The 26,137-nt window shown below is 41.0% G+C and overlaps 2 protein-coding genes across 4 annotated transcripts in view; one reads left to right on the plus strand and one right to left on the minus strand.

Annotated features, from left to right (window-relative positions):
* Positions 1-553: 553 nt before the first annotated feature.
* CIAO2A (cytosolic iron-sulfur assembly component 2A) lies at positions 554-13,974 on the minus strand. 2 transcript variants are annotated; one of them, XM_068553358.1, is made up of 5 exons: positions 13,683-13,974; positions 9,400-9,564; positions 4,539-4,588; positions 2,502-2,547; positions 554-803 (listed from the first exon to the last, which is right to left on the minus strand). In XM_068553358.1, the coding sequence occupies exons 1-5, from the start codon at positions 13,804-13,806 to the stop codon at positions 601-603; spliced, it is 588 nt and encodes a 195-aa protein (XP_068409459.1). In that variant the 5' UTR covers positions 13,807-13,974; the 3' UTR covers positions 554-600. The 2 variants fall into 2 exon arrangements, with proteins under 2 accessions (XP_068409459.1, XP_068409450.1); XM_068553349.1 differs by having other exon boundaries at positions 554-1,822; positions 13,683-13,967.
* Positions 13,975-17,299: 3,325 nt separating this feature from the next.
* SNX1 (sorting nexin 1) overlaps positions 17,300-26,137 on the plus strand; it is a 35,907-nt gene continuing 27,069 nt past the window's right edge. For both annotated transcript variants that reach the window (XM_068553374.1, XM_068553367.1), the window contains exon 1: positions 17,300-17,502. In XM_068553374.1, coding sequence (XP_068409475.1) covers positions 17,344-17,502 — 159 coding nt within the window. In that variant the 5' untranslated portion in view covers positions 17,300-17,343. The remainder of the gene's footprint in view (positions 17,503-26,137) is intronic.

Below are 26,137 nucleotides of genomic sequence, written 5' to 3' on the forward strand. Positions count from 1 at the left end.
TGTTGAACAATGTCAAATATGACCCCACAGCATGGTCCACGAGAAACATTTGTGCATCCCAGGGCTCTGTCATCAAGGTAGTTAGCCTTGCCTTTCTCTCACCCTCTAGACTTCCTGGACAGGAGTCAGGCCCCAGCCTTCAGCCCACTTCTGCTTGCTTTCTCAGGCCTGAGTCAGGCACCACTTTTCTGGGTCTCCCAACTGCAGAGGACACATTTCCAAACTCTCTGAGTTGTCCCCTTGAAATTCCCCTCAGCAGATAGTGGTAGGAGGTGTCATTTCCTCACCCTTTCACCAAGATGGGGGTTGGAACTCAGCATAGCAACAGCTTTAACCAAAGAAATCTCTTCATCAATCTTCTTACCAAATCCTCTCTGTTCTCTCAAAACTCATATTCTTGAAGTGGATAAAGGGGTTCAAGAGCCATGGAACAAGTTCTCATGTTTTCCCCTTAGAATCCTCAATTAAATTTGAGGCAGAAGAGTGCTATTCTAACAACTTGTGTATTAGTTACTTACTGCTACATGGCAAATTACATCAAAACTTAGTGGTGTAAACAATAAACATTTATTATCACTCACAGCTTCTCTGCGTCAGGAATTAGGGAGTGGCTTCTGGCTCAGGGTCTAGTGAGGTTCCAGTCAAGATGTCAGCCTGACTGAGGCTGCAGAATGGCTTCCAACGTGGTTCCCTCACATGGTATGCAAATTGGTGCTCGTTGTTGGTGGAATGCCTCAATTCCTCTCCATGTGGAATTGTCCACAGGGCTGTCTGAGTGTTCTTAGGACATGGCAGCTGGATTCCTGCAGAACGAGCAACTCAAGTGATCACAAGGTGAAAGCAGTAACAACTCTTACGATCTAGCCTCAGAAATCACACACTGTCACCTCTGATTCTTTTTTAGTCATGGCAACTAGTTCTGGTTCAATATGGAAGGAAACTACAAGGGCACGAATATCAGGAATCAAGGATCATTGGGGGGGGGCACCTCGGAAGCTTCCTAACATACCCTGTTACACTTCAAATGACCACTGTCCCCTAAAACAAACTGAACAAAGTACAAGTAAAGAAGAACCCATTAATTTAGATGGTTTAATCAAAATTTCTTTGGGGACTTCTTGATCTTCAAAACTATATATGTCACCTGGCCCTCTTCACATTTGTTCCTTATCTATAAATGGGTCCAGGACTCTTCTTGAAGGAAGTCAGGGCCCAGGCCTGATATTAAGGGTTCTTTTTGGTTCTCCTATCTCTGATTCTACATGATAATCAGAAAATAAAGCTTTGGAAATATCTTCTAGTGTTAACATTTACACTAAAATTTACAATTAAATAAAAACATTCTAAGGTGTGTACAAGAATCATCTCTGTTTTATTTATTTACAGAGTAATGATTTAAACTGAATATATTTGGGCACAGTAAATATTTGATGTGAAAAGCAGTTGTATCAGAATGGGCATCAGAAAAATAGCAACTCATCTGACACATAATTACTAGAAAATATTTTTCTGTCTGATCATTTAAGTCTTACAAATCCTGAGAATGTTAAACACTGAACAAACTAGGTACTACCTTATAATTAAATCTTGCTTGGAAATCATCCTTTAAAAAACTGCACTGAGGTACAAATCACCTACGTATTAAACATGAGTCTTTTACATTTTACAAAGAATTTAAACAAATATATCAAATGATTCCAGTTCAGTGGCTCTTAAAACAGCTATTAGTCAGGTTCAAGGACACACTGTTCCACGATTTCCCGTAAGTTGGGGTTCTCCATCGCAGCTGCCACTCGCTCTTTGTCATTTATCTGCTTGTTGACTGCAAGACACACAGGCAAAAGTTAGCAGGACTATGTCAATACACAGCAACAGACAGTATTTTTATTAGCTTGTTAAAATAGAACTTAACTCCTTGAGAACTTAACGCAGGTTTTGGCTAATTATTCATAAGTTTCGAAAGGGAGACTTAAAGAGAAAAAAATCCCCTGTAATTCCACTTTTGCTTTTCCTAAATCCCACCTCTGTTATTTTTAAGTGGCTGCCACTTTATTTCTCTCTGTAGGCTAGAGATCCTTTATACAAAAAAGCTTCTCTACTCCCATTTTAATACATTAACCCAGGAAGACAACACCTACCCCAAGATTCCCTAAAGCTTTACTTGCTGGACCTTTGATTTCAATTTCAAGTACACAGCTCTCTATCCTGCCACCAAAGAAGAGAATCAAGCTCTTTAGAGCTTATAATTTAAAGTTCCTAGAGCTGGATATTCTTCACAGATGTGTGGCCATTGGCCTAAACCAGTCAATATCCACAGGGCTTAACTCTAGTTCACCCAGAGTCCCACTAAAAAATTATTTTCTTCTCAAGGAAAAGCTAAGAGCTGATTTTGTTCTTTTTTGAAAATGACCCAATAGATACTTGGCTGGCAGAATAACATAATACCCAAGATAAAGTACTACATGAAGTTGTTTTCTAATAATGGTTCAAAATTCACTTACTGTCTTCCTCTGTTGAGTGGGTTCCTTCAGAAATGTAGATTTCCAACTAGGAAAAAAATACATTAAAAGCAAAACATTTAGAGCATTCTAAGATAAGTGAGGTGGAATGTACAATGGACTCAAGAGTCTAGGGATGAAAGCCCAAATCCTGTTTCCAACATCAAAGACTTGGGACAAATCTTCACATTCTTCTCTAAAATGAAGGCTGAAGTTAGTAGGATTTTTTATTTTGGTCATATGGGGAAGGCCCGCAGTGGGTATTCCCATTCATTATTTTTTTATGAATGCAAACCTACAGTTTTATACAAGTGAGATCTCATACATGTTTTACTCAACAATATCTATCCCCTGCACTCTACCTCTTCCTCCCAAATCAGTATCTAAACTTTCTCCCTGCCCCACCCTACAAGAAAGCCACATTAATAATCTAGTGTACTTTCTTCCATGTTTTTCTCTATACCCACATAATTTAACAGATTTCACACACACACACACACACTCCCCCCCCCCAAGGCTGGAAGTTTCTTTTTATTGTGTACTTTACAAAAATGGGATCACAATATATAGTTTTCAGTATCCTCATTTTCTCATCTACTATTATCTTGATAAATTTATTCTCAAGTACAATACTGGTTAAGCTATCTCTCCTGGTCCTGCTGCACTCACTCCCTTAAACCAGCTAACCTCCAAGAACCAGAGCTTTTGAGGCAAACCCACAAAATTATTGCAAATCTTGTGGTAAATAAATCATGCTATATGATAAAGATATGTCTATTTTTCAGGGAACATTGGAGCATGTGATCTAATTCGCATATACTTATTTACTACTGAGATAAATGTTTTCATGAGGGGGAAAAATCATCACCTATTATGGCTATAAGAGACCCTAGAGACCATTTAGTCCAGTCTTCTTTAAAAGACAAAACACCATATACATTCCCCCAGTGGCATAACACTAACTCTTATTCTAAACAACATAGGAAGTGGTATAAAATCACTCTATACTCATTTACTTTGGCTTAAAATTATGCACGACTCATTATTCTGAAAAATGGTAAATAAAGGGGAAGAGTCAAGCATTTACCCTGCTATTCCTATGCGAACTATACCTCAGGGTAACCAAACAGTTGGTTTGGTCCACAGAAGATTCTAAATTTGAGAGGTTTCTTGTGGCCCTTTTTAAGGGGTTCTTAATTGGTTTTAAATTTTTGGATGAATATTGTCACCCATCAGGGAAATGCAAATCAAAACCACAGTTAGATATCACTTCACACATTCTAGTGATGGCTATAATGAAAACAAGAGATTATCATAATAAGTGTTGGCAAGGATGTGGAGAAATCAGAACCCCCATATGCTGCTGGTGGGAATGTAAAAGGGTGAAGTGGCTATGGAAAACAGCCTGGAAGTTCCTCAAAAGGTTAAACATCGAGTTACCATAGAGTCCAGGAAGAAAAGAAATGGAAAACATATGCCCTCGGTGGAAAAGAAATGAAAACACATGCCCACACAAACACTTGCACACAAAGGTTTATAGCAGCATTATTCATCAAAGACAAAAAATGGAAACAACCCAAATGTCTACCAAATTATAAAACAAATAAATACAATGTCATATCTACACAAAAGAACAGTACAAGGCAAGGCAAAGAATGAAATACTGATACATGTTACGACATGAATGAATTCTGAAAATATTATTCTAAGTGAAAGAAGCCAGTCTTAAAAGACCACATATTATATGATTCCATTTAAATGAAACACCCAGAATAGGCAAATCTATAGAGACAAAAGTACATTAGTGGTTGCCTAGGGATGGGAGAGGGTTTAGGAGAAATGGGGAATGACTGCTAATTGGTATGGGTTTTTTACTGGGATGATGCAAATGTTCCAAAATTCATAGTAGTGATGGCTGCACAATTTTGTGAATATACCAAAAACTATTAAATTCTATACTTTAAATAGGTGGTTGTATGATATGTGAATCAAATCTCAACAAAGCTATTATAAAACAACAACAAAAAACACATTCCTTACCTTATGTTTAAACGGTAAACACCGCTGAAGTTTAACTCTTAAGCACAGCCCTGCGGAGGAAAAAAAAAGCCCCAATTATCTCTTCTTATTGGTGCTTGAAAAAGCATACAGCTGTGTCTAGGTGTCTCTATACAAAACAGCAGCTGAAAAGAGCTTAGGCTCAATCCAATGTAGGCCTCCTTTGAGCCTGGCACCTTTAGCTAGCAACTTTAATATTGATACATCTTACGAATTCCTCATGATAATCCAGTGAGCTAGGTATTGTCAATCCCATTCTACAAATTATGAAACCAAGGTCACAATGTAACTTACCCAAGATCAAAGAGCTAGTAAAATGACAGAGTTGGGACTGGAACCCGAAACCACTGCAAAACGCAGGTCCTTTCTGCTGTATCAATTTGCCTTCCATCAAAGGCCAATTCACTCATTAAACTTTATTGAATGCCTGCAACAGGTCAGGCCACACAAAAACTTAAAACCAAGTAAGAGCCACTTAAAAAGGACCACAAGCAATCTCTCAAATTTGGAATCCTCTGTGCCTGTAGGGTACAAATAGAGTTGTTTCCCTAAAACAAGCTCCTCTGAAGTTCAGTTTATCACCCCAATACCAAGTCACAGTTCAATAATTTTTTTTTCCAGTTGAGACTTCCAAGAGAAATTAAAAGTCAGCTTGGAACAGAGCCTCAGTGCCAATGTTTCACTTCTCCCTCACCATAAAATAAGGCATACAATTTTAACTAAGTCTACACCTCTAGACAGAGAAGATAAACCAAACTGCTCTTATTACGAAGAGAAAGTGTTTCAGTAATGAGTTTTTGAAAAATAGGGTCAGAATGAATCTCTAGTTTCCTGGCTTTGCAGGTTTTTATTTAGAGCAATTTATTTCCTCTCCCAACTAATATCAATACATAAGGGCTTGTTACGTTATAAGGAACATTTTCTTAGTATTTTGGTTTGATTAAAAATAAACAACAATAACAAAACCCCAAACATAACACAGCAAAACGTAATTGTTAGACTACCTATCTTTCGGGGAGGTATGAAATTAATTTGCTTGTGGTTTTCTAAAGTACCACTAGGTTTTCTAACAGAATCATCTGAAAAATTGCAGAGAAGGAAAAAGAATTAGATGAGCTACAATGAGATTGGGCCTACCTTAGAGTCTACAACACAGTAATTCCATAATAAATATTAGGGAATTCTAAAGAAAATATATAATTTCCTTAAGAAGGGTCTCCCTTAAAAAAAAAAAAAGAAGAAGGGTCTCCCTTTAGAGTATCTAACTGCCTTAAAGCTTATCTGGAGGGTTGTGCTTCCTCTGCTCCCACATTGTCTCCTTAATTTGTTTCTTGAGCATCCTCATGTGTTCTAGTCACTGTTGGTAGGTATTTTACCCATAAATAATAACTGTTTTACAATTCACAAGCGCTTTCTTGAATATCAGTATCCTCAAGATAGGCAGTATAGCATAACTGAGATAGGTAATTTGGGTTCAAAAGTGGCTCCACTACACACTAGCTGTGTGACCCCAGGCAAGTTACTTAACCTCTCTGAACTTCAGTTTCCTTATCTGTTATACAAGTATTATAAGAGTACCACTATATATAAGGTTGTTACACATGAGGAGTAAACATAGTTATGCTTAAAACAGTAGTTGACACATAATAAGTATCCAGTAAATGTTAGCTATTACTATTTTATCATTTTCATTTTACAGCCAGGAACCAAGATAAGTGATTTGTTCCACATCACATAGCTAACATGTGGCAGAGCTAGAAGCTAAATCTAGACTCCAAATCCTATGCCCTTCATATCCTGCCTTCAGCCATTCTTGTTTAAGTCAACAGAAAAGATTATCAAGTGGTTTTTCTGCCCTACCCACTCACCGGCTTTGAGTCTTCCTTGTCTTTGGAATTATATACCAGGGTAAGTGAGTAGGTGACAACCTAAGCAGTCAGGGTGGAACTCTGACTCAGGTGCCTTTCTCTGCTTAGTACTACCTGCTCATAGGAAATGCCTCCTAATGCATCAGCCAGAAAGAGGACTCCCTTCATCGAGTTTTCCAGTCATGTTGCTTGAACATGATTACTATGATACACTACCATACAACCTTCTCAAAAGCCAATGGTCTTGGGCTTCCCTGGTGGTGCAGTGGTTAAGAACCCACCTGCCAATGCAGGGGACACGGGTTCGAGCCCTGGTCCGGGAAGATTCCACATGCCACGGAGCAACTAAGCCCGTGCGCCACAACTACTGAGCCTGCGCTCTAGAACCCACAAGCCACAACTACTGATCCCACATGCCACAACTACTGAAGCCCACGCACCTAGAGCCCGTGCTCCACAACAAGAGAAGCCATCACAATGAGAAGCCCATGCACCGCAACGAAGAGTAGCCCCCGCTCACCACAACTAGAGAAAGCCTGTGAACAGCAACAAAAAGACCCAAAGCAACCAAAAATAAGTAATAAATAAATTAATTTTTTAAAAAAGCCAATGGTCTTAAATGAAACCCATATCAAAAGGGCCAAAAAACCGACAAAACTCTGTCAAGAGGTGTACAGATCTGAAATATCAACCATAATCTAATCTTGACACCTTTACAGTTATTTTTATTTCATGTGCTCTCTCAATCTTTGTCCACGTAAACACAGTTTTTTAAAATAAGTGCAATCATAATGCAAATTCAATTTATCATTCAAGCTTTTTCATCCACTCTCACACAGACACTTTGATTCCTTGATTATATTCATCATTTTCAATAGAAATAAGAAATGCCATTATTTTTATATCATTTCAGTATTAATCGATACTATAGTTTCTTCCAGGATTTATTATCATAAATTTACTATATATGTTTTGTACATGCTACTATTTTCTCCTAGGGTATTATTTCCTTAATTCCTGGGTCAAAGAGTATGAACTTTTTTTTTTTTTTGGGGGGGGGGGCTACTTTTTTTTTTTTTTTTGGCTATACCACGCGGCTTGCGGGATCTTAGTTCCCTGACCAGGGATTGAACCCGTGCCCTTGGCAGTGAAAGTGCAGAGTCCTAATCACTGGACCACCAGGGAATTCCCAGTGACTTGCTAATATTTACCCAGAGACTTAAAAATATTTCTACCATATGACCCAATAATTCCACTTACAGAAATTTATCCTGAAGCAATAACTAGAGATAAATAAAAATATTTATGTATAAAGTTGTTCATCATAGTATTATTTATAATTGTAGGAGGCTAGAAGTAGTCTAAATGGTTACAAAAATGATGACCATATAATTATATGACCATATAATTGACCGTATAATTAAAGAATAATATTTAAGGAGAACTAAAAAACATTTCTCATCTACTTCATGCTTTCTATTACTTAACCCTTACAACTCAGTAGTTACCATTATTATCACTATTTTACAGATAAGGAAATAGGCTCAGAAAGGTTAAGTAACTTGCCCAAGACCACAAAGTGACAGAGCTGACAGAGCTGGAATTTTAGCCTAGAGCACACATTCTAATGACAAATTTTTTTAATTTTCTTCTTTATACTTTTGTGGAATTTCAAAATTATTGCCAACAAACATGTTACTTTTATAATTTAAGAAACACAATATAAATATTACTTTTTGAAACCTGTTTTTGATATCTGTTGATTCAGAAACTGTCCAATGATGAAAAATAAATATGCATTCAAGAATGCTTTTTCTAGTATTGGAATTTTATAACCACAATAGTATCTATGGATTCACAGATGGTCTAGTCCCTCAAGATGTGCCCCATATGCTGGAAACCACTACTTGAGGGATCCCAGGTCCAACAAGCGAAAAGAGAAAGACAACTCACAACAATAGTAGAAACAATAATAAAATATTTACCTTTCCAATCCTTTTTATAAATTTGTCTATTTTTAAATAGGTAATATATTCTCAACGTTCAAAAGCTTAAAAATATAAAAAGGTATAAGGTCTTCCTGCCACCCTATCCCCCATCTGACCAGTTCCCACCATCACTAATGCCCACCCCCATCTTAGCTATTCACTTCTTATGTTTTCTTTATAGATATGCAATCAAATATAAATGTATATTTTTGCTTTTCTTTACACAAATGTAGCAATATTATACTTGCTTTTATTTCCTAACAGTATGTCATAGAGATTTTTCCATATTAGTATATGGAGAGCTTCTTCATTCTTTTTTATAGCTGCAGAGTATTCCATTGTTAATATATACCATCACTGATTATTTAATTGGTTCCCTACTGATCAAGATTTGGTTTGAAATAAACTTTCTTTGCCTTCTTTTTAACAAAGTATATATTCAAAGATATCTATTGTATATCTCACTGCTAACTAATCTAAAATATTGGGAATGGAACCTCTCAAAAAGAAAACTACCTGAAAAAATACCCTCCCACCCAGGACTTCTGCCCATGCTACATAGAAGCCAAGAGAGCAGCTAAAAGGAGAAGATGGTGAGGGCAGCAGTGCTAGTCTGACAACACCCATTCCGATCTCCAGAACTGAGGAGAGGAGCTGGCCCACACTCAGGCTCCATTAATTGTAGAGGAGCAGCATGGTATAGCTAAAGGAAAAACACACTTAAAGTCAGGAGACCTGGAACTGAGCCTCAGCTTCATCATTTCCTGCCTACATGATGCTGAGCAAGTCCCTTATACTCTCTGAGCCTCAGGTTCCTCATCTGTAAAATGAAGATAATATTGACTCTCTCATACGCTAATTGTGAGAACTACAGAAAATATTCTGTAAACCATAAAGTATGATACATGATGTTAATTGTTACTGTGGGTCAGTATCAGCTAGAATAATTCAGAAGTAATATATAAATATCTTTATCTAAAACCTTACCAATAAGAGTCGCCAAAGAGCAATGAGGTACTGTTGGCGTGAACCTGATAATAACCAAATAGTCTTCTTCATTTATCTCCTGAACCTCCACACAACTTTCCGTTACCACTTCCAGTTCTTCTAAAGTATTGGGTTTCTCTGGGTCCCGGATAGTTCGAATCAAATCTAAAGAAACATCAGAGAAAAGGTTTTATCTTAAAACATGAATATTCTAAATACAAACAATTTTGCCAGTCCTAATCCAAACACTGACTTCTTTTTGTTTGAGCAAATACTATAGCCACTCCCCAGGTTCCTGACAGAAATTTCCACTACTAGTGTCCTTTTGAGAAAACCATTTTCTTGGATTATTACTACCTCATGTCCAGTTTCTTGGATCCAACCTTGCAGATAGAATACATGAATGGGGAAAGTGTCATAGAAGTTCAAGGGAAAAAATAACTTAGTTTGGGAGAATGCAGTATCGGGATTTATGGAAATGGAATCTGAATCAAGCCTTTAAAAATAGGTAACATTTTGGGGAATTTCCTGGCGGTCCAGTGGTTAGGACTCCATGCTTCCACTGCAGGGGCCCAGGTTTGATCCTTGATCAGGGAACTAAGATCCGGCAAGCCGCACTGCACGGCCAAAAAAAACCCACAACAAACAAAAAACAAAAACAAAAAAATGGGTAACATTTCAATATTTGCCATTTAAGGTGAAGGAAAGTAAAGAACAAGTTTAGTTAGCATGGAACTCAGCATAAGGGAAGAAGTTATTAAGAGTTTAGGCCAGCCCATTAAGCGTCTTTTAGAGTCAGCTACGGGCAATAGGACGTCCTCAAGAGGTTCTAAACAAGGGAGTGACATGGACAGCATTACACTGGCAGCTGGTAGACTCAGAACTAAAGAGCAGAGCCAGGGATACCAGCTGAAAAATCTGGGCCTAAAACAGGGACATGACCATAGCAATAGAGAGGAGGGGAAAGACGAAGAAGTAATTTCAGAGGCAGAATCAACAGAATCTGACAACTATTTGGATGTAGAAGACAAGGAAAGGAAGAAAAGGAAGATGACTAAGATTGTAAATCTAAGAGCCTGTGAGAACAAAGATAGAATTAAAAAAAAAAAGAAGAGAGAACAAAGGAAGAAATTTGGGTGGGGGCTGAGATAAACAGGTTAAATCTTATATATAATCATTGAGGTGCTTAAGGGGCAAACCAATGGAACATTCCAGCAAACACTGAACTGTGGCATAAGGTTTAAGAGAACCAAGGCTAGAGTGGCTGTTGAACTCGTGGGATTCACAAAGAACAATGAGTAGAACTGTAGTTTTCAACCTTGGCTGAACAGTGGAATCACTAGGAATGTTTCAAAACAAAAACAAAAGCTGGTGTCTGAGCCCTACCAGGGATTCTGATTTAATTGATTCACAGTATGACCTGGGCATTGAGACTTAGAAAAATTCTTCAGGCTATTCTTTTTCTTTTTTTTTTAACATCTTTATTGGAGTATAATTGCTTTACAATGGTGTGTTAGTTTCTGCTTTATTCTTCAGGCTATTCTTATGTGCAGTCCAGTTGGAGAATCACAAATGTAAAGGGAAAGAGAACCAAGTATAGATCTGTAGGAAGCACCTAATTTGGGGATCAGTAGGAGGGAGAAAAGCAAAACGCAGCATAAAAGGGAAGAGGGGATGGTTAACAACATCAAATGCTGCAGAAAAGGGCCTTCCCTGGTGGCACAGTGGTTAAGAATCCACCTGCCAATGCAGGGGACACAGGTTCGATCCCTAGTCTGGGAAGATCCCACATGCTGCGGAGCAACTAAGCCCATGCACCACAACTACTGAGCCTGTGCTCTAGAACCCACGAGCCGCAACTACTCAGCCCATGTGCCACAACTACTGAAGCCCGTTCACCTAGAGCCTATGCTCCGCAACAAGAGAAGCCACCGCAATGAGAAGCCCGCGCACCACAACGAAGAGTTGCCCCCACTCGCCACAACTAGAGAATGCCCGCGTGCAGCAACGAAGACCCAACACAGCCAAAAATAAATTAAAAAAAAAAAGCTGCAGAAAAATGCAGGTTAACGAAAGCTAAAGCAGGTCTCAGAAGGTCACCTGTAAGAAAGCACTTTCAGCAGAGAGGTAAAGGCAGAGGCCAGCTTGCAAAAGGGGAAGTGAGAAGGAACTGCAAATGTAATCCTAGGGCTTTGACAGGGAAGGAGGGAAGAGCAAAAGGAGGACAGTGCGTTTAGAAAAAGCTAGAACAATGCCAAGGATAAGGGAAACTTGAGTATGTTTTATAGCCCAAGGGGAAGGATCAAATAGAGGAAGGAAAAAAAAAAAATAGAGGAAGAGACACTGAAATTTCAAGGAGGGGAGGGGAGGAGGCTGGTAAAATAAGCAGAAAGGAATAAGACCAAAGATGTGGGAGGCTGGGTTGGCAGTGGAGAGGAAAAGATTTCCTTCTTACCCTGAGGTTGTAGAAAAAGATGGAAAAGGAGAATGATAAGAGAAATAGTGAGGTAGAAAAAAGCAGAGGGAGTTCACATGGGATGGGCTTGATGTTCTCAAGCCTGAGGTTTTGTTCTATTACTCACAGCACCCCTGTAATCAGAAATTCAGCTGGGAAAAATAAATCAATCAAACTCTATCTTCTCCCCAGCAACTCCTGAGCTTATCACTTGATTAGAAAAGGGAGGCAGGAAAAAGAGGCTTCACAAAGCTGTGAAACACGGGGCTCAGGGAAACAGGTTTTTTTGAAAAGGAATTTTTTCCCCTTCATCCTAGGCCTTTTCCCTGTAAGACTCATATATATATACAAGCTGCATTATATTGTTTATATGTTAAATAACTCTGAAATTAAATCTCACGCCTTATTCAACTTCTCTACTTTTCTAGTGATTTGCATTTATTTCTTTAGAAAGAAAGCAATGTTGCTCTCCTCACATTGCTCCCTTGACTAAAATTCTTCTACTGGCTCTGCACTGATATTAAATTCTTCATTTACATTTAAACTTTCAGGATCCAATTCCAACCTGGTATGTAAAACAATTTTTGACCACACCTCCCTCCACCTTTAACCACAAACCCTACCTGTACAATGAACATGGTTCCAGGGGTTGAATAGAGAATATAAGTGTGTGTGCATATATGTATAATATATATTATACATATATAACCCACTGTGTGTGTATTTTTTTTGCACTCCAGGCTTGGGTGTGTTAAAGAACTATAAGTTCAAGGCCGGGCTCTTGGGGACCTCTGCCTACTGCTTTGTGGAGATCATTCTACTCACACTTGTCACCTGACTGGGTTTAAGTCCTGCCCCTAGCAAGAGGTAAACCAGATTAACTCTGAAGGTCTTTAACATCCCTGGCTTCTTTCTACGGGTCTATAATCCTTACCTGCATTATCTGTATTCTTGTGGTTATACTTTTACCCTCCGTCAGCAGGAATCTTTGAACGCTCATTAGATCCAGTCGTTTTAGTTTTCAAAAACAATACTAATAAGTCCAAAAAAGGCAAATCATAAAGCAATTATGAAGTGATGAAAAGCGCACTAAGTTTGGAATCAGAAGACAACAGTTTTGGTTTTTGCTGTTTCTTTACTGGCTGAGTGGCCTCCAGGTAGTTGTTTAACCACTCTAAACCTTTATCTCCTCATCTGTACGATGAAGATGGTTCCAGGGGTTGAATAGAGAATATGTGTGTGTGTGCATATATATAATATACATTATACATATATATAACTCAATGTGTGTGTATTCTTTTTTGCACTTCAGGCTTGGGTGTGTTAAAGAACTATAAGTTCAAGGCCGGGCTCTCGGGGACCTCTGCCTACGGCCTCTGCAGCAGAAGAGAGTGGCTGTGACCTTGGGCCAGTCCCCAACTCGGCAGTCACCCAGCAGTACCCTCGGCGGCGAAAGGAGTGTGTGTCCAGGGGTTAGGAAGGAAGGAGGCTCAAGTAGGGCAATCAGGCCAGCTTTGCTTCCTAACCAAGCACCCTAGACGCTTGCTCTGCCCATAAGTCTTGAGATGGCCACTAGAACGTGGGGGCAGACAAGGGAAATGAAGCGTTTGAGACCTCCAGGCTCGGCTTGCCCCGGGTTTAGCAAGAGCCTGTGTCCTAGAAAGACCCACAAGCCCGCGTGACTTAGGACTCCGGAGAAAAAGCTTCCTACGCTCCCGGACGAGATCTGGCAAAAACCCGAGTCTCCACTCCTACCCCTCAGGTGAGGCCCTCGTTACCCCCGCCTCCACGTATATCACCAAATGTTGCCCTGGGTAAAATTAATTACCATAAACTTCTAGCGCTTTCTCTTCCATGATCCGGGGCTGCCGGGCAGCTCCCCGCTCAAAGAGGCCCGACAGCCACAGGACTCTGCTCAGCGTCCAGGAGAGCAGTCCGGACACCCGCTCCATCCTTACGCTCCGCCATCCCTGGCGACTGTCCCACCCGAGCCACCGTCTCTCAGCAGCGAGCCTCGCGACTTATCAACTTCCTGGTCTTCAAACGGGCCAAGACAAGCCTAAAGGTCCAGGGCAGCAGAGAATAGGCGGGACCGGACGGAGTATCGCGAAGGACCTAGGTAAGGGAGCCGCGAGAACTACAAGCCCCAGCATGCTTTGCTCGGTTTCGGCGGAACAAGAGAAAAAAAATTCCTAGAGGCCCATGAGGAGCGTTGCATGCTGGGACGTATGGGCGTTTTCTTTGGAAGACGGCGAGCTGCAATATGGGACATGTAGTCTCCAATGGTGGGCGGGGGCTGCCGCACTCAGTGTCTGGATAAGCTAAAAAACGAACCCCTGAAGAGGTAGGGGAAAGGAGATCTTGATTTCTAGTGCTGGAGGAGCGTCTGCACGGTGACTCCCTACTATTATGTCTCCGAGGGGGCCGCTTCCAGCCAAAGTTTTCTTACGTCCTAGTCAGGCCGGAAGTGAGTTTCCGTTGCGGTTAAACGGGATGTCTTTGGAGCCTAGTAAGGATGGTTAGGCGTGGCGGGAGGAGGGGTTCCTTTTTGTTTTCTCGTCTCATAGAGACTCAGGCTAGCACAGCTCCCCACTACGGGCTGAATATTTCTGCCAATCGCCTTCAAGATAACTTAGAACGAGAGAGCTTTCCGTATGTCCAGTGTGTCCAATAGTGACATTGGAGATCGCCATCCTAAAACGAATGTCTTAAGCCCTCCGGTTTGGTGGCTGTGATGGATGCCAGTAACAAGGTTGATGATGTTAATTTTAATTTTATCCATCCATCCCTACAGTCAAGTCTCAAACCTTTATTCGATACTTAATTTGCCAGACTTGGTCTATAGACGCCAAGGATACGAAGATAGGACACGGCCCTTACCCTCAAGCAGCTCACAGACCTGTGAGGGAGCCAACCCCTGATGTTGAGGAATTTGCAGTTACAAACAAACGAAACCTTTTGTCAAAGTTGATGACAAGTTTCGTACCATCTCTATTTTATTTTTTTATAAATTTATTAATTTTATTTGTTTTTGGCTGCATTGGGTCTTCGTTGCTGCGCAGGCTTTCTCTAGTTGCGGTGAGCGGAGGCAACTCTTCGTTGCGGTGCACAGGTTTCTCATCGTGGTGGCTTCTCTTCCTGCGGAGCACGGGCTCTAGGCACGCGGGCTTCAGTAGTTGTAGCATGCGGGCTGAGTAGTTGTGGCTCGCGGGCTCTAGAGCACAGGCTCAGTAGTTGTGGCGCACAGGCTTAGTTACTCTGAAGCATGTGGGATCTTCCCAGACCAGGACTCGAACCCGTGTCCCCTGCATTGGCAGGCGGATTCGTAACCACTGCGCCACCAGGGAAGCTCTCATACCATGTCTATTGAGAGGAAAGTAAGGATAATCTTGCTGAATTATCCCATGATAACATATCCCATTTATCTTTTTTTAAATAGATCTTTATTGGAGTATAATCGCTTCACAATACCATGTTAGTTTCTGTTGCACAACAAAGCGAATCAGCCATATGCATACACATGTCCCCATATCCCCTCCCTCTTGAGCCTCCCTCCCATCCTTATCCCACCCCTCTAGGTCATCGCAAAGCACCAAGCCGATCTCCCGGTGCTATGCTGCTGCTTCCCAGCAACCAACTGTTTTACATTCGGTAGTGTATATGTCAATGCTACTCTCACTTCGCCCCAGCTTCGCCCTCCCACCCCATGTCATCAAGTCCATTCTCTACGTCTACCTCTTTATTCCTGCCCTGCAACTAGGTTCATCAGTACCTTTTTTTTTTTTTTTAGATTCCATATATATGTGTTAGCATACGGTATTTGTTTTTCTCTTTCTGACTTACGTCACTCTGTATGACAGACTCTAGGTCCATCCACCTCACTACAAATAACTCAATTTTGTTTCTTTTTATGGCTGAGTAATATTCCTCCCATTTATCTTTAAACTCTTGTCTAGGTGATTTAGATTTTAGGCCCACCAGACAACCAGTGAATAATTTAGGTCCCAGGAAAATTTCTTTCAGAGTTTAATAATTCCCCTGCCATCTGTTCCACTCCACTTACTCCACAGCAATTGAGAGGATAATTCTAACTTCCTTGTGATCAAATTTAGGACACTGAAGTCTCACCTCCTCTTTGAGGCCTCCCGAATTCTCCAAACAGAATTGATGATCTCTTTTGCTATGCTCCCACAGCACATTATAGCACTGTTCACTTACATGCCCATCTCCCTCAAGCGCTTAGTGGGCCAGAAGCGTCTTTATTTCTATATCTCAAACGCATAGCAGGGTGCCAGGCACGCAGTAGATGCTCAATATATATTTCTTGAATGAATTAACTAAATGTTGTCGAAAGAATGAATAGCAAAACTTTACTGTATCTGTTCAGAGACCTCAATCAAAAATATTTACTGAGGACTTCCCTGGTGGCGCAGTGGTTAAGAATCCGCCTGCCAATGCAGGGGACTTAGGTTTGAGCCCTGGCCCACTCAGATCCCACATGCTGCGGAGGAACTAAGCCTGTGCACCACAACTACTGAGCCTGCGCTCTAGAGCCCACGAGCCACAACTACTGAGACCGCGCGCCACAGCTACTGAAGCCCATGCACCTGGAGCCCGTGCTCCTCAAGAGAAGCCACCTCATTGAGAAGCCCACGCACCACAACAAAGGGTAGCCCCTCGCTCGCGGCAACTAGAGAAAGCCTGCGCACAGCGACGAAGACCCAATGAAACCAACAATTAAAAATATAAATAGGGCTTCCCTGGTGGCGCAGTGGTTGAGAATCTGCCTGCCAATGCAGGGGACACGGGTTCGAGCCTTGGACTGGGAAGATCCCACATGCCGCGGAGCGACTAGGCCCGTGAGCCACAATTGCTGAGCCTGCACGTCTGGAGCCTGTGCTCCGCAACAAGAGAGGCCGCGATAGTGAGAGGCCCGCGCACCGCGATGAAGAGTGGCCCCCGCTCGCCGCAACTAGAGAAAGCTCTCGCACAGAAACGAAGACCCAACACAGCCATATATAAATAAATAAATACATACATACATACATAAGTAAATAAATAAAATTTAAAATATATATATATACAAATAATTTTTTGAAAATATTTATTGAATCTCTATGTAGCCACTGTGCTTGGCACGGGTTGGTGGCACGAAGAGGTTTTCAGACTCGCTTCTTCATCTCCTTAAGAAGCCCGGTAGATAAAGCTATCTAGAGCACAAAGAGCCGTTAAGAACATGCACGTCCCCTAGCGCCTCCTTTTCTGTCCCTCTGCCCTGTAAGTTAAGAGCTCAGCCCCGAGACCCAGGGTTTGGATTGGCTGCACAGGAGCCCAGGGTCGTCCCGCCCCGCCCCCAGCGCGTAGGCCCCGCCCCGCGCGCCCCGCGGGACTGGTAGCGGCCATCCATCTCCGAGCCGCTGGAGCGCTTTGCTCGCGGCACTATCTCTTTATAAAGTTGTTGTTGCGGCTTCCGCCGTGGGTGGAGGAAGATGGCGTCGGGGGGTGGTGGCTGTAGCGCTTCGGGAAGACTTCCTCCGCCCTTCCCCGTCCTGGAGCCGGAGTCCGAGGGAGCGGTCGGGGGGTCAGAACCAGAGGCCGGGGACAGCGACACCGAGGGCGAGGATATTTTCACCGGCGCCGCGGAGGCCGTGAGTTCGCACCCTTCGGGGCAGGCGGGCGGGCGCCCCCAAAGGAAAGCGAGGCTAAGCGAGGGTTGGGGAGGCTGGGCAGAGTGGGCCCGGCGAGACCTTACGTTGGTGACAGTAGTCGTGGCTTGGGTTCTAGATGAGCACCGAGACGTAGGGCCCGGCTTCCCCGCCCCTGGGCGGACGGTGAGGAGTGAGGGATGTGGTGGCTTCTCAGCTGAGATCCCTGACAGCGAAGAGCCGCCGAGGCGGGCATTTGGCCCTGCCTTGCGGCTCCACGGCCCCACGGGGCTGGTTTGCTGGTGGTTTCCTGCCGGGCTGATTTAATAGATCAAGATAAGGGGGTGGGGTGCAGACTTTCCTTTACCTCGCCTTACTGTTCCAAGGATGAATAACGTTATCTGGAGTTGCTCAGGATAGTGACCTGCCCACAAATCCTTTCGTTAGCTCCATCCTTACCGGTGATTACTAAAGGCCCTTTCTGGATCTTAGTCTAGGAGAGTTAAGTTGACTCCTTTGATCTCTAGGAAAATCCTGCCAGATGTCGGTTGAAAAAAAGGTCCTGCCAGATAAACCACTACGTAGATCGAAAGCTTTGTCCTTTTTTTTGTGCCTAAGTACCTCAGTGGGAGCAAATCTGTAAATGAGAGGAGGAAATGGTGTTTCCCATAGTAATATCCGGGTTTCTTTTAAGAGTTAGGTATTGAAAAAAACTCATCTTTATATGTGGAATGTGGAAATCAATAATCAGTTCTGGAACCAATGGGGATGTTTTGGGCTGTTTTATAAGAATACTGACTCATACCATTTGGTACAGTTAGTTCCAGGTTGAAAACTTCTTCAGTGCTAGCAGTGAATTTATGTATTTTTCTATCTTGGTTAATGCTTAGCTTCATAGTAGCTACTCAGTATATGAGTGACTAAATAAAACAGCTTTAAATTCTTTATGCAAGCATGTGTCTGAAAAAGTTTGAGGCTTCTCTCATTTAAGTCAGAAAAAGGTTAAGTTTCTTGGCAATGTCTTCTGTGATAATCATTAGATTTTTCCGTGTACTGTATTTAGGAATTAAGTCCATAATCCCAGCTCAAAAAGTATTTGCTGATGCTAATATAACAGCTCAGACTGTCAAATGAAGTCTCTGTTATTCTGAGAAATAACTCTTGCTGCTAATTTAGTTCTGTATCCCATTTAAAACAAATATTTTGTCTATTCCTTTAGTAATTCCCTCATAAGCCATGCAGAACAGCGACTGTTGGTAACTGCTGAGATGGTAGATAGTCAGACTGAACATCTGAAAACAGAGACTCTGGCTCTGAAAGCAATTGGTCACATAGGTAAATGATGATTTATTTTTCAAAAAGGACCCTGGAAGGATGAATTGTTATTTTCTAAAGTTCTCTAAGTAAGTTCAAGAGGCTGTGATTTGATTGGTCTCACCAGATTACTTCCCAGAGGCATCCATACTTGTCTCCTAAGATAGTGAAAATACTTTGCCTAATTTCCATCTAAAGGGAGGAGGAGGGGGTCAGAATGAACTTGTTTTACCACAGAAAGCCAAATTATTTTTATTTAGATTTTGATCCAGGAAAATTGAGTTGCTGAGGGAACTAAAATGCCACCTGTAAGCCATTTTTTAGCAGCCTGTCCTGATGTTAATCTTCAGAAAGCCAAGACCCCAAGATTCCTCACTAGTTAGGCTGTGAATTTTTTGTTTAATAGTCATTAATACAAATTATATTACAATAAATGCTTTAGTTGTGAGCCAGTGTGAGAAGATGGATTGCAGTGCTTCTGTATCTTAAGGAACAAGATTGAAGAATAAAGTAATTAAGAAAGTGGGCTTTGAAGCCTGGTTTAAATCCAGGCTCTGTTACTTGCTGGCTTAACCTTGGGCAGGGTACTTATTTACTCTGTACAGTTTCCTCACCTGTAAAATGTGAATAGTAGTAGTATTTACCTCCACCATTGTTGTGAGGATTAAATTAGAATACCTGTAAAACACTTAGAACAGTTGAGCATTTTGTAAACTAGAATTACTCGAAGAATCAAAAAACCCACAAAATCTAATAATGAATTAGAAAAGTTTAATTAATTAATCCTAAAAATGGTTAATATAATTTATCAAAATCAAACTGGTAATAAGATTGATTTGATTAAAAGCCATCAAAGTAGGCACTTAATGACTTCAGTAGCATCCTAAGATTTAAGTTTATCTTCATACTGGGTTTTGTTGCATGTTGGAGGCAAAGCGAGGAGCATTAAAGAATTGAGAAGCTGAGGCATATAAAGTTTAAAACTCATTTTTGGTATGCATGTAATTTCCTGGACATTGATGTAACAGCTGCTGCTGTTAATCATCCCATCTGCTCTCTTTTAGAGCCCGAGAGGCTTTGTTAATATGGTAATAAAAATATGATTTGATTTCTAATGGAAAGAGCAGCCCCTGATATGCATTTTAGGATCTACAAACCAATTATTTGAATGGGATAGACTGGAGTTAAAAGAATTATTAAAACAAATCTGAAATCATTGCCTTAAGCCTGAAAACCAGCTTGTGGAAGGTCTGGTTCTTAAGAATACTCAAGACCTTATCTTCTTTATGCCTCTTACTTTGTGGACCTATGAATAAAGGGTCTAAAATTTTAAATATATTATCTGAATCTTTGATTGGACCTGAATCCAGATATGTATCTATTTAGTTAAAACTTTCTTAGTTCTAGGATAGGATTAATTTTTCCCTTAGTAAAAAGAGAGACTAAATTGGAGCCCCTTTTTGGTTCTTCTAATTCTTAAAATTTTTATGTTAAAAAGACTAAATAGCATACATGTTTTTACATCTCATTTGAGCTCACTGGTCTTATTTGCATACTTCTAAACCGGAAAGATAAAATTGAAGCAAGTTCTTTATCTGCCTTCCCAGAAGCTCTTATATGCCCATCTCTTTTTAGCAGTATGCCAGGACCACCATTAGATTTGCCCTCTGAATAAAAGAGGAGAACTGTGGTGGCCTTTCTCATGCTGAGAAAAAGGAGGGAAACATAGATTAATGATATCTTGGTTCAGGTTTTGGCCAAATTTGGTAACTTCCTCATTTGATGATATATTATACCAATTAGATTTTTTTTTTCTCATCACTCTTATTCTTAAATTGAAACCCTCATAATTAGAGAAATGGCCAGAAAAAAAGAATAGGATAAAGACAAAATAGCAGGGGACTTGAAAATGAAAAGTCATATGTTGAAAAAATTGTCTTTGGCTAATCAAGACTTATTTACATATTTCCACTGGTGTTTAAAGAACAATATCACTAGCCTTTATTGGTAGTCAAAAGTCAAGGATAGCAATTGGCTTCTGATTGACAATGTTTTATGGACTATAGGGAATTATATAAACATAAGTTATATATTAACATTTAGACAGAAAAGGACATGGTATTTTTAGAATCCAGTCCTACATCTATGATCAATATAACATGTATCCTGAGGGAGAAACAAATCAGCTTTTTTTAAATTGTGGTATAAAACACACAACAAAATTTATCATCATAACCATTTTAAATTGTACAGTTCAGTAGTGGTAAGTATACTCACATTTGTGTGAAACAGATCTCCTGCATTAAATAACAACTCCCCTTATCCCCCTCCCCTGGGCCCCTGGTAACCACCATTCTACTTTCTCTTTCTGTGAATTTGGCTGCTTTAGATAACCTCATAAAGTGGACTCATACAGTATTTGTCTTTTTTGTGACTGGTTTATTTCACTTAGCACAGTATCCTAAAGATTCAGCCATGTTGTAGCATGTATCATAATTTCCTTCCTTCTTAAGGCTGAATAATATTCCATCAGATGTATATACCACATTTCGTTTATCCATACATCCTTCAGTGGACGTTTGGGTTACTTCTACCTTTTGGCTCTATGAGTAGTGCTGCTATGGGTATGCAAATATCTCTTTGAGACCCTGCTTTCAGTTCTTTTGGATATATACTCGGAAGTGGGATTGCTGGATCATAAGGTAGTTCTATTTTTAAGTTTTTGAGGAACCTCCATACTGTTTTCCATAGCAGTTGCACCATTTTACAATGTTATCTCAGCTCTTTTTTAAGACCAGTTTATTTCCTTTTGAGTGCTTATAGGATAACTTTTTTAGATCTGGATATTAGTTGGTAATTTCATTAAAAGCTCTAAGGAAATTGATAGTTTAACTGGCTAAGATTTTAATTCTCTGTTCTGCAGAATGCGTGGTTGCTATTCCCAAAGGTGTAACATGTCCTCAGTAAGTTTCTTGATACTGTCCTTTCTCTGTTCCTAATCAGACTTCTTTTTTTTTTTAAATAAATTTATTTATTTATTTATTTATTTATGGCTGTGTTGGGTCTTCGTTACTGCGCATGGGCTTTCTCTAGTTGTGGCGAGCGGGGGCTACTCTTTGTTGCGGTGTGCAGGCTTCTCATTGTGGTGGCTTCTCTTGTTGTGGAGCATGGGCTCTAAGCGCACGGGCTCAGTAGTTGTGGCTCGCAGGCTCAGTAGTTGTGGCACACGGGCTTAGCTGCTCCGCGGCATGTGGGATCTTCCTGGACCAGGGCTTGAACCCGTGTCCCCTGAATTGGCAGGCAGATTCTTAACCACTGCACCACCAGGGAAGTCCCCTAATCAGACTTCTTAAAGTTAATCTATACAACAGTATTTTTAAACAGATTTAATACTTAGTTTCTTTAGTTAATGGTATAGTCATTTACAACTAATATTAGTAAATAGTCATGGGTAACTGTCCGTCTAGTTTGTAGTATTTTCTATAGGCATATTGTCTCAAACACTTGTTTTTGGAGCTAACATCACATCAGGTGGTCAGATCTGATCAAAAGATCAGAAGTTGAAATTACACATTTTTCACACAGGTCTGATACAGATGTTCTTGGAAAAGTCAGTAACTGGTGTTTTGTCTAAAGATTCATTTTAATGCTCAGCTCAAATTGTAAACTTCTAATAAGTTTAGATTTTCCTGAAGTACATAGGCTCATTGGTTTCTTGATCATGGACTTGTACTAGCAGTTAACCTAGCTTTCAAGGTTATGAAGGAGGCGCTAACAAAAGTAGTTACAAAACACTTTTGGAGAAAGGGGCATGAGAGAAGACTTTTAAAGATGACTAATAAGGGGCTTCCCTGGTGGCGCAGTGGTTGAGAGTCTGCCTGCCGATGCAGGGGACATGGGTTCGAGCCCTGGTCTGGGAAGATCCCACATGCCACGGAGCAACTAGGCCCGTGAGCCGCAGTTACTGAGCCTGCGCGTCTGGAGCTTGTGCTCCGCAACGAGAGAGGCCATGACAGTGAGAGGCCCGCGCGCCGCGATGAAGAGTGGCCCCCACTTGCCGTAACTGGAGAAAGCCCTCGCACAGAAACGAAGATCCAACACAGCCATAAATAAATAAATAAATAAATAAATAGATAGATAGATAGATAGATCATCACATTAAAAAAAAAAAAGTGAAAAGTTGATTTAAAAAAAAAAAAGATGACTAATAAGAACCCAACTTAAAATGTATTTAAAATAAGAGTTGGGTGGGCTTCCCTGTGGCACAGTGGTTAAGAATCCGCCTGCCAATGCAGGGGACACGGGTTCGAGCCCTGGTCTGGGAAGATCCCACGTGCTGCGGCGCAACTAAGCCCGTGCGCCACAACTACTGAGCCTGTGCTCTAGAGCCCTCGAGCCACAACTATTGAGCCCACGTGCCACAACTACTGAAACCCGCGCGCCTAGAGCCCATGCACCGCAACGAAGAGTAGCCCCCGCTCACCGCAACTAGAGAAAACCCACACGCAGCAACGAAGACCCAACGCAGCCAAAATAATAAATAAATAAAAATGAAATAAAATTAGAGTTTGGGGCTTATGAGAGAAGCAACTAAGGTTGTGATCCGACCTCTAGGTTCTGTAGGGAGTTGCTGCCCCTTTACTTACTCAGATGTCAGGGTAACTCTAATGACTTGGCCACTTGCGATTCGTTTGGCTGGGAGAAGGCAGAGGAAAAAGAACACTCTAATTTCTCTCCCTTGGTCCTCAGATCTCAGCACTCTTCAATAACTGCTGTCATAAATAAATCATGAGTAGTTGATAGTTACTAGAGCAAGTAGCCATAAGTATCTGATCTCCAGGAAAAGCCTGTTGCTCAACTTTGTCTGGCTTATTCTTTTGCTTAGTCAAATGGACAGCTGGGGCTTCGTTTTGCTTTCAGAGCAGATTTGAACTGGGTTTGTTTTGCTTTTTCAATTTAGAAGCTAATGCACCATTAGTGCTCTGATCCTTCTTCAGTTCCAGGCCCTTCCAAGTTATATTAGTTTGAGACCCCAAAAATTTGGTATGGAAGTTACACCAGAGGATTCAGTAGAATGTCTGTAGCTAAATTTTGGTAGATCGTGGATGGCCTTTCACTTTGAGGTCTCTACTGCACTTGCTCATGGTTTTCCTTTACTAGCTCAGTGGTCAGTTTCAGGCTCATTTTCCCCACCCTTCTAGCTCCCCCTTTTCCATTTTCATTAGTCCTAGAGGAACTAGCTCAGAGGTTCTCTACCTTTTTTGTGTCATGGACCCATTAGCAGTCCAGGGAAGTCTGTGGACCCATTCTCAGAATAATGTTCTTAAATGTATAAAATACATAATATTACAAAGGAAACCAATTATACTGAAATGTAATTATCAAAACATTAAAACAATTTTATGTTATATGCTTTTTAAAAAAATGCTTTAAATAATATCTAGGGATAGGTCTAATAACTACCGTGATTTTTAAATTGAGATGAGCATAAATGATATTTTAAGGTCTGTAATAACTGTAATATCAAATAAAAATATCTAATTTTTATTAGCTATGTCTCAGGTACTGCTGCTACTCATGGTTTGTTGCCTGTCTTTATAATTGAAGAAAATGCTGAATTTCAGTTAGAGGTTAGTGAAAAGTAAATTGTAATTTTATTCCCATTTAAATTCATAGGCCCAATTCTCAATTCTATGGTTCATGGACCCCACATAAGAATCCCTACTTTAACTCCTTAAGTTATGAGACGGGGTAATATTGTGAAATCATTTGGGTTAGTTAGATATTCACCCAGTTTGTAGAGTAAGATGTACCAAATCCAGTGGACACTTAATATCCATTCTCCTAAGCACAGAAACTTTTAGTGCATCTGTGCCATTTTTGAAACATGGTGTGGGAGAGGAGTCACTGCCTGCGGTAGGCAGAATGACTTCCCCCTCCAGCATATCCACTCCTATTCCCGGAACCTGTGAAGGTCTCAGGTTACAAAGCGAAGGGTAAACTTGAAGTTGGGATTAAGGTTGCTAATCAGCTGACCTTAAGTAGGGAAATTATCCTGGATGATCTGAGTAGGCCCAGTGTAACCACAAGGATCCTTTAAAAATGGAAGAGACAGAGAGTCACTACCTTCAGAAGAAAGGCACAGAGAGATGTAACATTGTTGGCTTTGAAGATGGAGGAAGTGGGCCATGAGCCAAGGAATGTAGGCAGCTTCTAGAAGCTAGAAAGAGCAAGGAAACAGATTCTCCCCTAGAACCTCCAGAAAGGAGTGCAGCCCTGATGATACCTTGATTTTAGCTCAGTGAGACCTGTATTGACTTCTACAGAACTATAAATTAATAAATTTCCATTGTTTAATCTGTTAAATTTGTGATAATTTGTCACAGCCATGATAGAAAACTAATACACTGCCCCACTTAGCTCATTTCTCCCCAGAAGTAAAGGTGGCAAAAGGAGCAGTATTTCATGCCAGGGTCTTCCAGTGTAAATTTTTTTTTCTTTTTTTTTTTTTTTTGGCTGCGTTGGGTCTTTGTTGCTGTGCGCGGGCTTTCTCTAGTTGCGGCGAGGGGCGCTACTCCATTGCGGTGCGCGGGCTTCTCATTGCGGTGGCTTCTCTTGTTGCAGAGCACGGGCTCTAGGCGCGCAGGCTTCAGTAGTTGTGGCACGTGGGCTTAGTTGCTCCACGGCATGTGGGATCTTCCCAGACCAGGGCTCGAACTCGTGTCCCCTGCATTGGCAGGCAGATTCTTAACCACTGCGCCACCAGGGAAGCCCTACCAGGGTAATTTTTAAAGACTTCGTGACTGCCGTTTTATCATCTGGGTATAACTTCTGGGGTTGACTTATTCCTAATTGTCCTTTCCTTGTCACACAATTCCGTAGCTCCATCTTGCCTTAACTAAATTATCCTAATTTTCCATCGGAAAATGAGTATGTACCCAGTTTTCCAGAAGCACTGTTACTTGAGCTTTTTATTTGGATTCATCCTCTAAATGCAGTTGAGAATTTCAATTGTACTACCCTTCTGAGGTCCCTTGAACATAATGCAAAGATTCTGCCTGGAGCAAAGAGCAATTGAGCAACATGAGGAAGAATCACAACTGGTTAACCTAAACGGAAGATACCCAGAATCACAGCAGTACTTTTCAGTACTGAATGGCTGTGTCAGCTCTGGGGGACAGGAAGCCCACATCTGTCCTTCCCTGAGCTAAGAAAATTTCATTAGTAGCCTGAGCCTCATGGTTTGAAGCCAGTAATTGGCAAGGAATACCTGTTTGCTCTTAACACAATTGCTGTCTTGCTGGCATATCTTTCTAGTGACTCT

The sequence above is a fragment of the Eschrichtius robustus genome, chromosome 1 (assembly GCF_028021215.1).
Source record: "Eschrichtius robustus isolate mEscRob2 chromosome 1, mEscRob2.pri, whole genome shotgun sequence".
Taxonomy (NCBI): Eukaryota; Metazoa; Chordata; class Mammalia; order Artiodactyla; family Eschrichtiidae; genus Eschrichtius; species Eschrichtius robustus.

What these genes read in the sequence shown, in the direction of transcription:
- CIAO2A (XM_068553358.1), bottom strand. Translation starts at nt 13,806, where the DNA reads ATGGAGCGGGTGTCCGGACTGCTCTCCTGGACGCTGAGCAGAGTCCTG. An exon ending in GAAAGCGCTAGAAGTTTATG is followed by an intron (nt 9,565 to 13,682) that starts GTAATTAATTTT and finishes ATGTTTCTTTAG; the next exon opens with ATTTGATTCGAACTATCCGG. An exon ending in CTCTTTGGCGACTCTTATTG is followed by an intron (nt 4,589 to 9,399) that starts GTAAGGTTTTAG and finishes TTTCCTCCGCAG; the next exon opens with GGCTGTGCTTAAGAGTTAAA.